Source organism: Protopterus annectens, chromosome 1.part2 (assembly GCF_019279795.1).
Source record: "Protopterus annectens isolate FY-2018-M chromosome 1.part2, PAN1.0, whole genome shotgun sequence".
In the NCBI taxonomy this organism is placed as follows: Eukaryota; Metazoa; Chordata; order Ceratodontiformes; family Protopteridae; genus Protopterus; species Protopterus annectens.
Window position 1 is genome coordinate 722,643,369 of NC_056727.1, and position 13,496 is coordinate 722,656,864.

At 38.1% G+C, this 13,496-nt stretch overlaps 1 protein-coding gene across 1 annotated transcript in view; it reads left to right on the forward strand.

The window, feature by feature from the left end:
- LOC122792408 (kinesin-like protein KIF28P) overlaps positions 1–13,496 on the forward strand; it is a 1,102,337-nt gene that overhangs the window by 1,039,320 nt on the left and 49,521 nt on the right. The window contains exon 22 of the mRNA XM_044060197.1: positions 13,274–13,482. Coding sequence (XP_043916132.1) covers positions 13,274–13,482 — 209 coding nt within the window. The remainder of the gene's footprint in view (positions 1–13,273; positions 13,483–13,496) is intronic.

Genomic DNA, 13,496 nt, shown 5'->3' on the forward strand with positions numbered 1-13,496 from the left:
CAGATTTCATACCTTTCAGAAAATTCGTACTAATGCAAGACCTACTACTATTCTATTATCTTTCTAAGTTTATAAGAGCAATATTTAAAAAAATGTCTTTATTTTTGGGCCTTTGCCTCAGTTTTATTTATGAGTTTGTTGCTCTAAGAGGTTGAGAGGTGTGTGTGTGTGTGTGTGTGTGTGTGTGTGTGTGTGTGTGTGTGTGTGTGTGTGTGTGTGTGTGTGGTAGGTAGGTAGCATACCTCTCAACTGTCCAAATTTTGCAGAATGTCCAGATTTTTGCCCCATATTTTTGTCTGTTCCTCATAAATTTTGTGATTTTTCTAGAAAATCATTGAAGGCTGAAGTTGCTAAATAATGACAGACATTTGAGTTTCAGACTTCATGTCCTTTAGAAAAATTCATACTAGCACAAATCCTGTTATTCTAGCAACTTTCTCATACTAGCACAAATCCTGTTATTCTAGCAACTTTCTAAGTTCACGAGAGCATTATTTAATATCTGTCCCTGTTTATTTTAGGCTTTGTCCATATTTCTTGCACTAAGAGGTAGGTAGGGGTGTGCGTGTGAATGAAACATCCTAGTTAGGGGTAGCAGGTGGTTAGTAATTTACTCAAGCTCAAAACCTGTACCCTAGTTACAGAAAACAAAAGCATAAATTCTCTACCCCAACTACCACGCTGCATTTTTCAAAGAACTGACATTTCAGGTTAATTTTCAATTCAAGGAACCGAGTTTGAGTGAATTTATATTATATTACTGAAGAGGCATTACAGCGAATGCCTCTTCATCGACACTAAAAGAGCGAACCGTGAATTATGAGAATGGCCGTAGCTTGGCTGGGGAGGGGGGTAGCAGTTTGAGAGCTGTGAGTACAAATTTGAAAATCCTAGCTACACCCCTGTCATGAAGGGATTCACATCTAGATCAGGGTAGGTCATCGTGCCTCTTTACTCATCCCTCATCAGACCCATAATTGAGTACAATGCCCCTTTTGGGATGTACCTTACCAGACACCTGCAGCAACTGGAAAGACCCCAAAAGTACCTCACCAAGAGGATCAAAGGGTTCAAACAGATGCCATATGCTGCCCGGTTAAAGAAACTCCAGCTCTACTCAGTGGCATACCGCCTGCTCAGAGGCGATCTGTGCCTGACGTATAAAGCCATGTCCAACCCAGAATTAATGGACATGCTGCACCTCAAAAAATCCAAATCTCATCGAGCTACGTGCCCGAGAGACTTGAACCTCAGCACTGAAATAAATAGGACATACTGGAGGGACAGATTCATAACCCAGAGGCTCCCTTCACTCTGGAATAAAATCCCTGTCCAGGTTAGGCAGAGTCCCTCATTGACTCTCTTCAAGAGGAATCTTGATGAGTGGATGGGAGATCATAGGTTTACCCCGGGTATCACTTCTGTGTCACTGTTAGACAGAGGCACAGTATACTAACCTGGAAAAAGGGCATAGCAAAATTAATTTAAAATGGGTGGCAAAAGCCAAACACACTCTGGCTAGGCTTATAAATGCCCTAGGGCAGATAGCCTAGTATGAACGTATGAACCTATGAACCTACAAGCAATCCTTACAAACCAACTGTAAAAAGCAACAGCTGTGAAAAGTTATTGACTACAATGTAGAGGTAATGAACGTGAAAGAAGCAATGCTATCACATTCTTCTTCTTTTTCTTTCAGCTGTTCCCATTAGGGGTCGTCACAATGGATCATCTGTTTCCATTTCTTCCTGTCCTCTGCATCTTGCTCTGCCACACCAACCACCTGCATGTTCTTTTTCATCACGTCCATAAACCCTATCTTAGGCCTTCCTCTTTTCCTCTTACCCATCAGCTCCATCCTTAGCATCCTTCTCCAAATATACCCAGTATCCCTTCTCAGCACATGTCTGAACCAATGCAATCTCACCTCTCTGACTTTGTCTCCAAACTGTACAACCTGAGATGACCCTCTAATACACTAATTCCTAATCCTGTCCATCCTCTTCACACCCAGTGCAAATCTTAACATCTTTAACTCTGCAACCTCAAGCCCTGACTCCTGCCTTTTTGCCAGTGCCACTGTCTCCAACCCATATAACATAGCTGGTCTCACTACTCTCTTGTAGACCTTCCCTTTTACTCTTACTGGTACCTGTCTGTCACAAATCACTCCTGACACTCTTCTCCACCCATTCCACCCTGCCTGTACTCTCTTCTTCACCTCTCTTCCAAACTCACCATTACTCTGAACTGTTGATCCCAAGTATTTAAACTATCACAATACCTTATAAAATCACATAAAAATGACAAAAATGCAAAGATCTTGTCAGTCAAGTTTCATACTAATAATGAAAGCATAACCAGCTATGGATATAGTCTATCAAAGTATTAACAAGAAGTATAGTCCAGTGCAATTGATAATTTAATAAATCAGCAAGAATCCAATGTTATGCTGAATGAAATGGTGCACTTATGTATGTAATGAACAAAAAACAAAATCAGTAGTGAAAGACTTGGTGTGTTGAGCAGTTATCACACTATATGTAGAATGTCATACCTCCTCTCCTATAAAAGACTGGTCACTAGTGGCGTACCCCAAAGTTCAGTCCTTGGTCACTCCTCTTTAGCATTTACTTCTCAGAAGTCAAACTAATGTTAAGTGTTTATAGCTGAACAACTTGGTAGATGACTGTAAACTTGATGTCATCATAAACTATCCAGAGGGCACCAAAATCCTCCAAGAGGGTTTTTATCAAACAAATAGCTGGTGTCATAAGCATAGACTTAAAATGAAATGCAAAAAAATCTATAATACACTCCTTTGTCATGTATGATGTACCCTGTAAATATCAGTGACAACACACTCCTCAAAATCAATCCAGTAGTAAAGGACCTGAGAATCTATGTGGACAACAAACTGTCCCTTGATCACTATCTATCCATTATTATAAGTTTATAAGAAAGTCCTTTTTCATTGCGCAGCTTATTAATAAGAGAATGATATGCAAGTTCAGGGACATGATAATTCCACTGTGTTGGCACTTATTAGACCGATCATTGCGTATAATACTTCCTTTGATATCACTCCTGTACAAATACTTAACACAAGTTGAATGATCACAATGCTTTGTTGCCAAGAAAATCAAGGGTATAAATCACAAAAACTATACCCACCTTCTAAAAGCTTCGTCCTTCTTCTTGGTATCATGCAGGTTACTGAGCAGGTTCTCTGCCTGACATACACAGCCTCATTAGACCCTGTCCTCTCAGACCTACTGCACATCTACAAGTCCACTGGTGACATAAGCATCCACTCAAGAGACCTTAATCTCTTCTGCAACATAAACCGAATGTTCTGGAGGTATAGATACGTATCACAGAGAATTGCAAGTCTTTGGAATTATATTCCTCCCCACATAAAGCAAAGTACTTCCCTTAGTCTATTCAAATGTAATGTGGACGAATGGATTTGAAAACACAAATTCACCCCTGATTTAGCACCATTGTCCCTTATAGATAGGGGTAACATGTAAATGGTCTTTTGGCTCTGAGCTATTCCTACTTAAATTACAAGAACTAACAATTTCATGACAATGCAGGGCTTCTAAAGACTTAATGGATCAGTAGCCTAGTGCATACCTATGAACCTATACATAGCTTGCCAAGTATAATTCACTGAAAAGCAAATTAGTATTTATATTGCTTGTACTCCCACCCCACAGAAACATTAGCCCTCTAGGGCTGGCATCCACATGGCTGGTCTTGGCATGTTGTTAATGAGAATTCTTCAGTGATAGTCTTAGTGACTACAGTGATCTTCATAAGTAATAATCTGGCATCTGAAATTTTAAAGAAGCTAAGCTGAAACCAAGACATACCACTGGTTACCATTTTCAATCAGCTGTGGGAGTAAGGTGTAGATCTGGAGAATTCAAAGAGGGTGGATGTGGGCTGTTCTCTCTTACAAAACTGGCAGCAAGACAGAAAACTCCGTACCTGTGAAACTGTCTTTAGATATTGGTAATTTATAGAGCTTCTGAAAAATAAATTGTTACAAAATAAACTGAGGCAATGGTATCACAATACATTACAAAATCACAGTGCAAAGATCTTGTCAGACAAGTCTCATACTAATGACAAGGTAGGTAAATCCAGCTGAGGATAAAGCCTATCAAAGTATTAACAAGTAATGCAGTCCAATGCAAACAATAATTTAGCACATTAGCTAGTTAGGCATGAGTCTTAGTGCAGTGTCCTAGAAAAAAAATGAGAGGACAATAGGCTAGGGAAGGTAATATTATACGAGGCCCACTCTAAAGAAAGAGCAGTTTCTGTTCTACTCAGTGGATGACCATTTGAATGCTGAGGACTTGTAATGCCGAGTTCTGTAATAATGACTGAATGTACTAAGTATGAAATTGCCATTTCTCTGAATATTCCATTTTCTCAAAAGTATGTAAATCTTAAAGGTGTTAATCTGTAAATTTAGTGTGTGTATCTATCTATCTATATGCATCTATCTGGCAGTTGATGCAGTGGTAAAGGATTCAATTGCCTCCGACCTCATTTGCCTCCTGTGTGACCTTGAGCAAGTCACTTAACCAGACATTGCTCCCAGGTCACCCCTGAAAAGGGACTGTGTGTTCAGTAGACTTATCTGGTTAACAAATAGGATTATTATTGTTATTATTATATGTAAGTTTTGGGGGTGTGGGGGATTGCCCCCTGCAAAAAACAAGTACAGCAATATCCAATTTTTGCTCTTCTCCTGCATTTTTTTTTTGTCAGCAGTACGGCACTCAGCATTATGAATACTGTCATTTCAGTAGGGAGCCATTTCAGTGGGCAGCACTGCACTAATCTACTTTAAAAATTAGAGTTAATACTGCAAACTGAATATAAGACAAAAGTATGCCATCCAGTGGAGGCTCGTCATATCAGACTGCAGCACTGCAGCCCCCCCCCCAGCTGGGAACCACAATGGTACAATCTGATAAATCCTCCTAACCTCGCATAGAAAGTGAATCCAGACTGCTGCCTTACCAGTCTGGATTCAGGAAGAAGGCAGCAGACTGCTGATGCCCCAGAAGTCTATGCAGTGCTAACCACATAGACTAGAAGGGGATTGGACTACAAGGTCAGCAGTCTTGGAATGTTCGCAAACAGGAACCAGGAAACCTGAAGTATGCATTCCGGAGTGAACACAGACGAGCAGCTTTTACAAGCCGAGATACTCAGGATGGAACAGCTTTGTATTATTTTATCATCAGGATGGAACAGCTTTGGATTATTGCAGGTAGAGTATGAAGCGAAGGTGTGTGTATACTCAGGATTATTTTATCATCAGGATGGAACAGCTTTGGATTATTGGAGGTACAGAATGAAGCAAAGGTGTGTGTGTGTGTAATGCCCTAGTTGATTCATACTGGTGGCTATAGAGAGAACTCAAGATACCTGCTGGTGGTGGTTAGAGAATACCTCAGGCTTGAACCCTGTACCCTGGGCGCAAGTAGCAAGAGCCTGAATTCCCTAGGCACCACCATTTGTGAAACTTTTGCAGATGTTTGCCTCATATTTTGTTCTGTTCCTCATAAAATCTGTGGTTTCTGAAATTTTAATTCCTTAAATAGTTGATGGTGCAGTGGTAGCATTGTTGCCTCACAGATAGAGATTCTCTGGTTTGATTCTTGGCTGGGGTGCCTTCTGTGTGGAGTCTACATGTCCTCCCTGTGTTTGTATGTGGGCTTGCTCTGGTGTCCTCCCTTGTTACAAAGACATGTGTCTGCAGTATTTCTCCCTGGGCCTCTGTTGAAAAGTGGCTTTTGTTCCAAGTCAGACTTTCCTGGTTAATCAATGTTAAATAAATAAAATTGACAGGCATTTGAATTTCAGACTTCATATTCTTCAGAAAGTACATAGTAACACAAAATATTGTATTCTACCAATTTTCTAAGTTTATAAGATGAATATTTGAAATTTGTCCCTATTTTTGGGACTGTATTCCCCCATTATTGGCTTCTTCCAGGTGTTTTGTGCTAAGAGGTTGGCAGCTATGGTGAGAACTGAATTCACTAAATGGTAGCCATTTAAGTTTCAATCTTCCTCTCTTTCATAAAACAGCTGATTTGGCATAGTGGTATGTTGCTCTGACTGTTTTGCACAGGATCCTGGGTTCAAGCCTTGGCAGTGCAATGTATGGTGGCAACATAGCATTTTATATTAGCAACTTTCCAAGATTATACAAGCAATGTTTAAATTGTGTCCCTGGCTTTTGGGCTTTTGCCTTCCCCCAATAAATTTTGGCTTTTTCCAGATTTCTTGTGCTGCAAAGTTGAGAGATACAGTTGAGTATCAAGTAGATTTTACAAGGAGCTGAGAGCTGCAGGGGAAGAGAAGGTTAGTGCTGCTTATTGTGAATCGGTTTGCATTGTTAATAGCACAACAGGTAGTGTACTTGCTTTAGATGCAGAAGGCTGTGGGTTCTACTCCCACAGGGGGTGAATGCTGCCATACTAAGAATGTCCTCTTTGGCAAAGCTACAGGTACTTTATTTGTAGATGAAACAATGAAATATAAAGTTGTTTGCTAGCAGCAACATTTTCATTAGTTACAGATCTCTTAAATGTGGAATTATTTAGACGACTTTTACTTCTTCAGAGATTGTGCATATTTACTCATACTGGTGGATTGTAGAAGTTTGAGTAGACTTTTATGATGGAAATTTTTTCAATTGGGCAGTTTTGTCATTATTGGTGCATGCATTTTGTTTCATTGTTTACTGGAAAAATGTTCAAAACAATACATTTAAAACGCCCTCTAACAACTCTACTGTGTTACCCAAGGAATATAATTTAATACAATCAGGAAGGTGTATCACACAACACATGTATGTCTTGTGTGCAAGGGGCCTATCATTTGAAAACAGTCCAAAGTTAATCTTTATACTAGCCAAATGTATTTTCATTGAATGTATATTTCAATGCTGTTTCAATGAATGTGAGTTTCAAGGGCAGATAAGTTTTAATGCTAAGTCTATTTTCACTGTGAGACTGCATTGCATTGTTTAGCAGATGTCTTAGTGTTTGTGCTGTAAAATGCAAAATAAAACTTTCAAATGAAATCCAAATCACAATAGAAGTAAAGCAGTATGCACATTATGGTGTTTATGGTAAATAGGGCGAAATAGCCAAGTAATGGGACATTGGAATGGCTGCATGGGGGAGGCTCCATTCGACCATGATTTTGTGAGGGGGAAGGGCGGCAAACTCAAAGACAACCCCGGCTGAACTATACCTCTCAACTGTCCAGATTTTCACAGAATTAATAGATTTGCTTCTTATTTTGGTTTGTTCCTCATAAAATTTGAGGTTTTCTGGCAAATCATTTAGGAATTAAGTCACTAAATAATGACAGACATTGAGTTTCAGACTTCATAACCTTCAGAAAAATGCATACTAAAGCAAGACCTGTTATTCTATCAACTAAGTTTATACAAGAGCAATTTTTAGTACTGTTTGTATGATCCCCCAATATATTTGGCCATGTCCAGATTTCTTGCGTTAACAGGTTGAGAGGTATGTGCAAATAAATTGCTTTATAGAATTAGGCATATCCAGACCTCTCAGCTGTCCCCGATTTTGGCTCAAAATGTTCCTCTCCCTCTAATCCCTCCAGAAAATGGCAATTTTGGAAGAAAACTTGGAGGGTTTACAATTAATAAATAACTGTAATAATCAGCGTTATATATTGCTTTTATTTCAGAAATGCATGTAGATTTGTGTATTTTGTCAGCTGCACAAGTTAACAGTATTAATATTAAAAAAGTGTCCTTTCTTTGACAGGTTCCCAGCTGTATTGTGCGGCTATTTTATATTTTTGCATCACATTTTTGGTCCATTTTTCATAAAATTGTGGTTTTCTGGCAAATTAGTGGCAAATCATTAAAGAGTGAATTTAGAAAATAATGACAGGCATTTGAGTTTCAGATTTCATACCCTTCAGAAAATTCATAATAATGTAAGACCTACTATTCTATTAGAAAGTTTATAAGAGCAATATTTAAATATTGTCCTTATTTTTGGGCCTTTGTCCCACTTCTATGTATGACTTTGTCCAGATTTCTTGCTCTGAGGTTGAGCAGTATGACAACTGTGTCAGGGCCATCACAGTCAGCCAGAGACATTTCCAAGTGTGACATACTTGTTGCACCCCACTCCCCCATGTAGTGACTCTGGATGTGTCCAAGCAAGGCAAGGAGCAGTTATGCAGTGTAAGTGTGCAGAGTATCCCCAATCCAAGTTAGACACAAGTACTACAGTGGCTTTTCATCTGTCCTTGCTTGATTTTGCAGAATGTTCTGGCTTTCTGTCATATTTTTATACTGTTGATTTATGCTTCTTATTATTCAGAAAGTGCCCATTGCTCTGTGCTTAAGTAGAAATGCTTTCATGACCATCAGGTAAGCTTGTCTGAGATTGTAGGATGCAAGTAAGCTTTAATAAGCATACTGTTAAAGGATTACCAACATTGAAAGCCTTTTTGTTGTTGCCATGCACAGAATACTTACATAACTAGATAACGTATAAGCCTTGGGTATTGAAATGCATATGACAGAATTTGTAGTAAAGAACAGGATTACAGTATTTTAAAAAGCTCATTACCTTTGTTGGAGACTTGCAGTCATCTTTGCAGGCTTTACCCGTAAACTAAACAGAATGCCAATCTATCATGTGTTGTCCATAACCTGTGCAGTAATCCTTTAAGCAATTTATCTTGAGCTTGTTTCTTGTTTGCTGTTCATTTTTTTACTTTGATCATGTCTTCCCCATGAAACAAGTAGATAGTTGTTGTCAGACAGCAGGTCTTTTTTGGATAAGAAACATTTTTGCAAGTGGGGGTATCACAGAGATTGCTACTTTCAGCATGTTACTTTATACTTTTATAAAGCTGAATATAAATTATAATTAGAACTGCAGTGCAAGGAGAAGTGGTTTGAGTTGAGTGCTGCTTGTTCTTCTTATACTTGACTTTGACTGGCATTCCAGTAATGTATTTAAAAAATAATTTATTTTTTCATGCTTCACAACCTTTTTGTTTCCATCTAGATATTAAGTAAGCTGTCATGCATTGAAATATTGTTTTTCTTCTGCACCTTATTTTGTCTTGATTGGACTCTCATAATGACAGTTTTTGTGGTTTTGAGCATAGCTCCTCCCCTTTCTAGTTAGCCACACCCCTTCCCATTGGCCTCATCCATTCAGCTGTCTCCTGCAGCCCCCCCCATGATTTGAAGTCACCAGCTGCCACTGATGCCATCTCAGAAATTGCAGAAATCTGGAATTTGCCTGATAAACAAGTAAGAAAAGGAATACAAACAGCAAAGGACTTTTTAAAATTGTGTATTGGTCAGTGGTATAGCAAATAAGATTTAACACTGAAAATAATCTAGTAATGTTGAACAACCAAAAGGAGGGGAACAGGGTGAATCACAAGGGAATATGAAGAATGATGAGAAGATACCTTAAAGGTTATAGTAGAAGAAAAGCTCCTTATTGAAATGTCAGGCTGTTCAAAACAGACTCCCCAGAAACTGAAAAAAACAGATCAAAAATACCAGTGAAGAGCAAATATCAAAAATCAGTCTCCTTTAAACAACTTCTTTTTTCTAATTATTTTATTTTGCAGGGGGCAAGCCCCCATGCATCCTGAATACGGTGGGCATGCCTCAACTCCCATGAACTTATATAGTGAATATTCTGAGAAATGGCAATCTTAGCTTTAGTATATGTAAGTCTAGATTTTCTGTCATTCAGATTCTATATTTCAGGACTCACATTAAAAGTCCTGAAATTTTAAACCGTTACCAGAAGAAGGATAATGGGAAGGTCTTGTAAGGTCTGGCAATAAAGTATAGTAAAATTAAAGATGCTTGGAGCTGAGGAAGATAATTAGGTATAAAAATACCAGACATATGCAACAAATGGAACTCCCACAGAGGTACCCTACTAAAGGGATACAAAGCCTAAACAATATGTTCTACATGGACCAACACAAACCCTGTAAGTATACTCATTGACCGACAGACTGCTAAGAGCATACATGGCATCCTCCGACCCAATTCTGATGGATTTACTGTACATCAGCAAGTCAAATGGTATCAGAAATACTCAGTCTAGGGATCTAAACCTTTTCTGCAACATCAACAGAATGGTTTGGAGGGACAGGTTTCTCTCACAGAGGATACTTCTGCTCTGAAAAAGACTCCTCATCCACATAAAACAAAGTTCACCCCTATCCATATTGAAGCGCAACTTGAATCTATGGATGGGAAATAGAAACTTTACCCAAGGTCTGCCCCCTGTAATACTAATGGACAGAGGCAGCTCCTAAATCTTTAATACAGTACATGATTCCCCTCAAGCTATCTATTGTATGATCCCAGTTATCACTGGCATAATTTATATAATTATTAACCATGGGATGCTTAAGGGCAATCTGACACCAAATGGGATAGTTTAATTTAAGCACCAGAAGTTAAATTGACTAGGTTTAAATATTCCACAAGGGCAGCTAGCCTAGTATTTATCTATGAACCTGTAAATGTTGAAAAGTGATGGATAGTAGAGGATACAATGACTGGTGGGGCTCGTCATTGCTCAGATTTTCTTCTATTAATATATGCTAAGGCTTTACAGTTTTCCTGAGCTAAGAGGTCGAGAGGTACGTACAGAGGGCAGAGAACATACAAGGAAAATCAGGTGCGTTATACAAAACTAGAGAAACATAACCAATTTTCCCTGTAGTTTTGCCCTGTCTCATACCTCTAAATTCTCTGAATTTCACAGTTAAAAAAAAACAAACAAAAAAAAGCAAAAGAAGCAATGGAGATTTTCCCATCTCTGTTGCTTGCTTTCCAAAGCACGGATGTACTGCGCAAGTGTGGGAACGTAAGTCCCATATGCATGCGCACTACATCAACAAAGCCACAGGATATGGAAACAACATAGAAGAACACCACGGTGAAGTTATACAAAGCCATTATTTAAGAAAAGAAATTTCTTTCTTAAAGAATGTCATTGTATAATAGCAATAACCAACTCATCGGTGTGGTATATTATAGCAATAACCCATGCCTGGGTGTGGGTAATGCTGGATTTACCCACGGTTGGTGTGGTTTGATCACGAGGCGGCCAGTGGCCAAACAAAGCCAACCATGGGTAAATCCAGCATTACCCACACCCAGAAGTGGGTTATTTCTATTATACAATGACATTATTTAAGAAAAAAAATAATTACTTTTCTTAAATAATGGCATTGTATAATGCCTCCTTGCTGCCCTTCCGCAGCTGTCTGGTATTCTGCGGCAGTTCTGATGTACTGCGCATGTGTATGCCTATGCAGTACATCAGAGCTGTGGGCAAAAGCAATGGAGAAAGCAAGATCTCCGTTGCTTTTTACAAACTGTTTTGCTATGTTAAATGGCTTTAACATAGCGAGAGAGCTTTAAAAAAGCAACGGAGAATCTCTGTTGCTTTTTTAAAGCTGTCTCGCTATGTTAAACCCATTTAACATAGCGAGACAGTTTTGAAAAAAGCAATGGAGAAAGCAAGATCTCCGTTGCTTTTTACAAACTGTTTCACTATGTTAAATGGGTTTGAGACAGCTTTAAAAAAAGCAACAGAGAATCTCTGTTGCTTTTTTAAAGCTGTCTCACTATGTTAAACCCATTTAACATAGCAAGACAGTTTTGAAAAAAGCAACGGAGAAAGCAAGATCTCCATTGCTTTTTACAAACTGTCTCGGTATGTTAAAGGAGTTTGACATAGCGAGACAGGTTTAAAAAAAGCAACAGAGCTTTTTTTAAACCTGTCTCGCTATGTTAAACTCATTTAACATAGCGAGACAGTATGAAGCAATGGAGATCTTGTGTTCTCCGTTGCTTAAAAACAGAGTTATAGTAATGGAAAAATTCCAGGCGACCGGACTTTTTTTCCATTACTATAACTGATTTACAGCGTGCACGCTGACCAATCAGCATGCACGTTTTTGAATATTAATGGGGGGTTGTTGTATAATGAAGATTTTTTCATGGTTGTCTTTGTTTAATCACTTGGGCTCACCCTTGTGATTAAACCACACCAACCATGGGTAAGTCTTCAATATACCACACCCAGTCATTGGTTATTGCTACAACACAGCAAACACACTTGGGTGGTTGACATTACAATTAACCACAACAGAAGAATTATAATCAACAGGTTTCATGTAAGCAAGTAACCAATCAAGTGCATTTTCATGTCCTAACAGAATTCTCAAGCAGTTCTTGGAATGAAATCTACAACAAATACCCAACTCTTTCTTGTTCAGAGCATTATCTGGCCACGGCTGAAATTGTTCCATTAAGCAATCCCCCTGTCCAGTTAACAAATGTAAAATAAATAAACAAGTCCCTTACATCAATCCAAAAGCTGCACTCAAGTTCTTTTTATCAGCATGTAAGCTTATGAGAAAAGCCGCTGGGCAGACTGAAATCCTTCTTTAGTGCTTTTTTTTTAATAAAATTTTCAGTTTCTGTTGGAATATTATTGTCAAGTCTGCTTCCTGAAATATCCTGTGACCTGTTATACAGAGAAGACATACGCATATGTATCTTGCTAAAAGTAGAATTAGTTATGGGAACCACAAAAACTGTAACACAGAGTTTCTCATACTAGCAATAAACATCATTTCAGTCAGCTGCCTGAATATGGTAAATATATTTAGAGCAAAGCAGTTTTATAGAATTGTCAGAAACCAGTTCACATAGTTATTAGTAAAGGGTTGAATGACTACTCAAATAAATGAAATACATTTGATTTTAAACTCTTGCTATTAAACACCTTAAGGCTCATAGATACTTCACAATATTAACCAGAAACCTTATCTTAAAGAATATTGGAGAATGTTATTTGAACATATTTTGAAATGAATATTTGATTACTGTTTCACCCTTTGTGTTATTTTGGGCATTGTATAAGTGTATATAGTTTTGTTTGTAGTTAGTTCTTGTATGTTTAGTCTGTTGTCATTTACTGTTAAAGTCTGTATAAAACAATAAAGAGAATTAAATAAATAAATAAATAAATGAAATACATTTGATTTTTACAGTAAAAGGCAGCAGGTTTAAATTATTAGAAAACTTTAACATCGTTCCTAAAAGGATGTACTTTTAAATAAATAAATAAATACATTATTGTCTATTATTGATGTATTCTACTTATTTTTTATATTCTAGCTGCAGGATCTAAAAAGGAATACAAGATGTCCAAAGTGAAGGCTAGCAGTGGTAGCACACCAGTTTCTTTCTTACCAAAAGATCAAAGTCAAAAGGATGCCCAAGGGACCAGTTGTGATGCACAATTTGCCAAAGCTCTGAAGGTTTTCTACCAAAGTATGACTATAGTACAAGGACAGCTGCTAAGGCTGAGACGTCACAGACCACCAGTAAGCATTCTGCT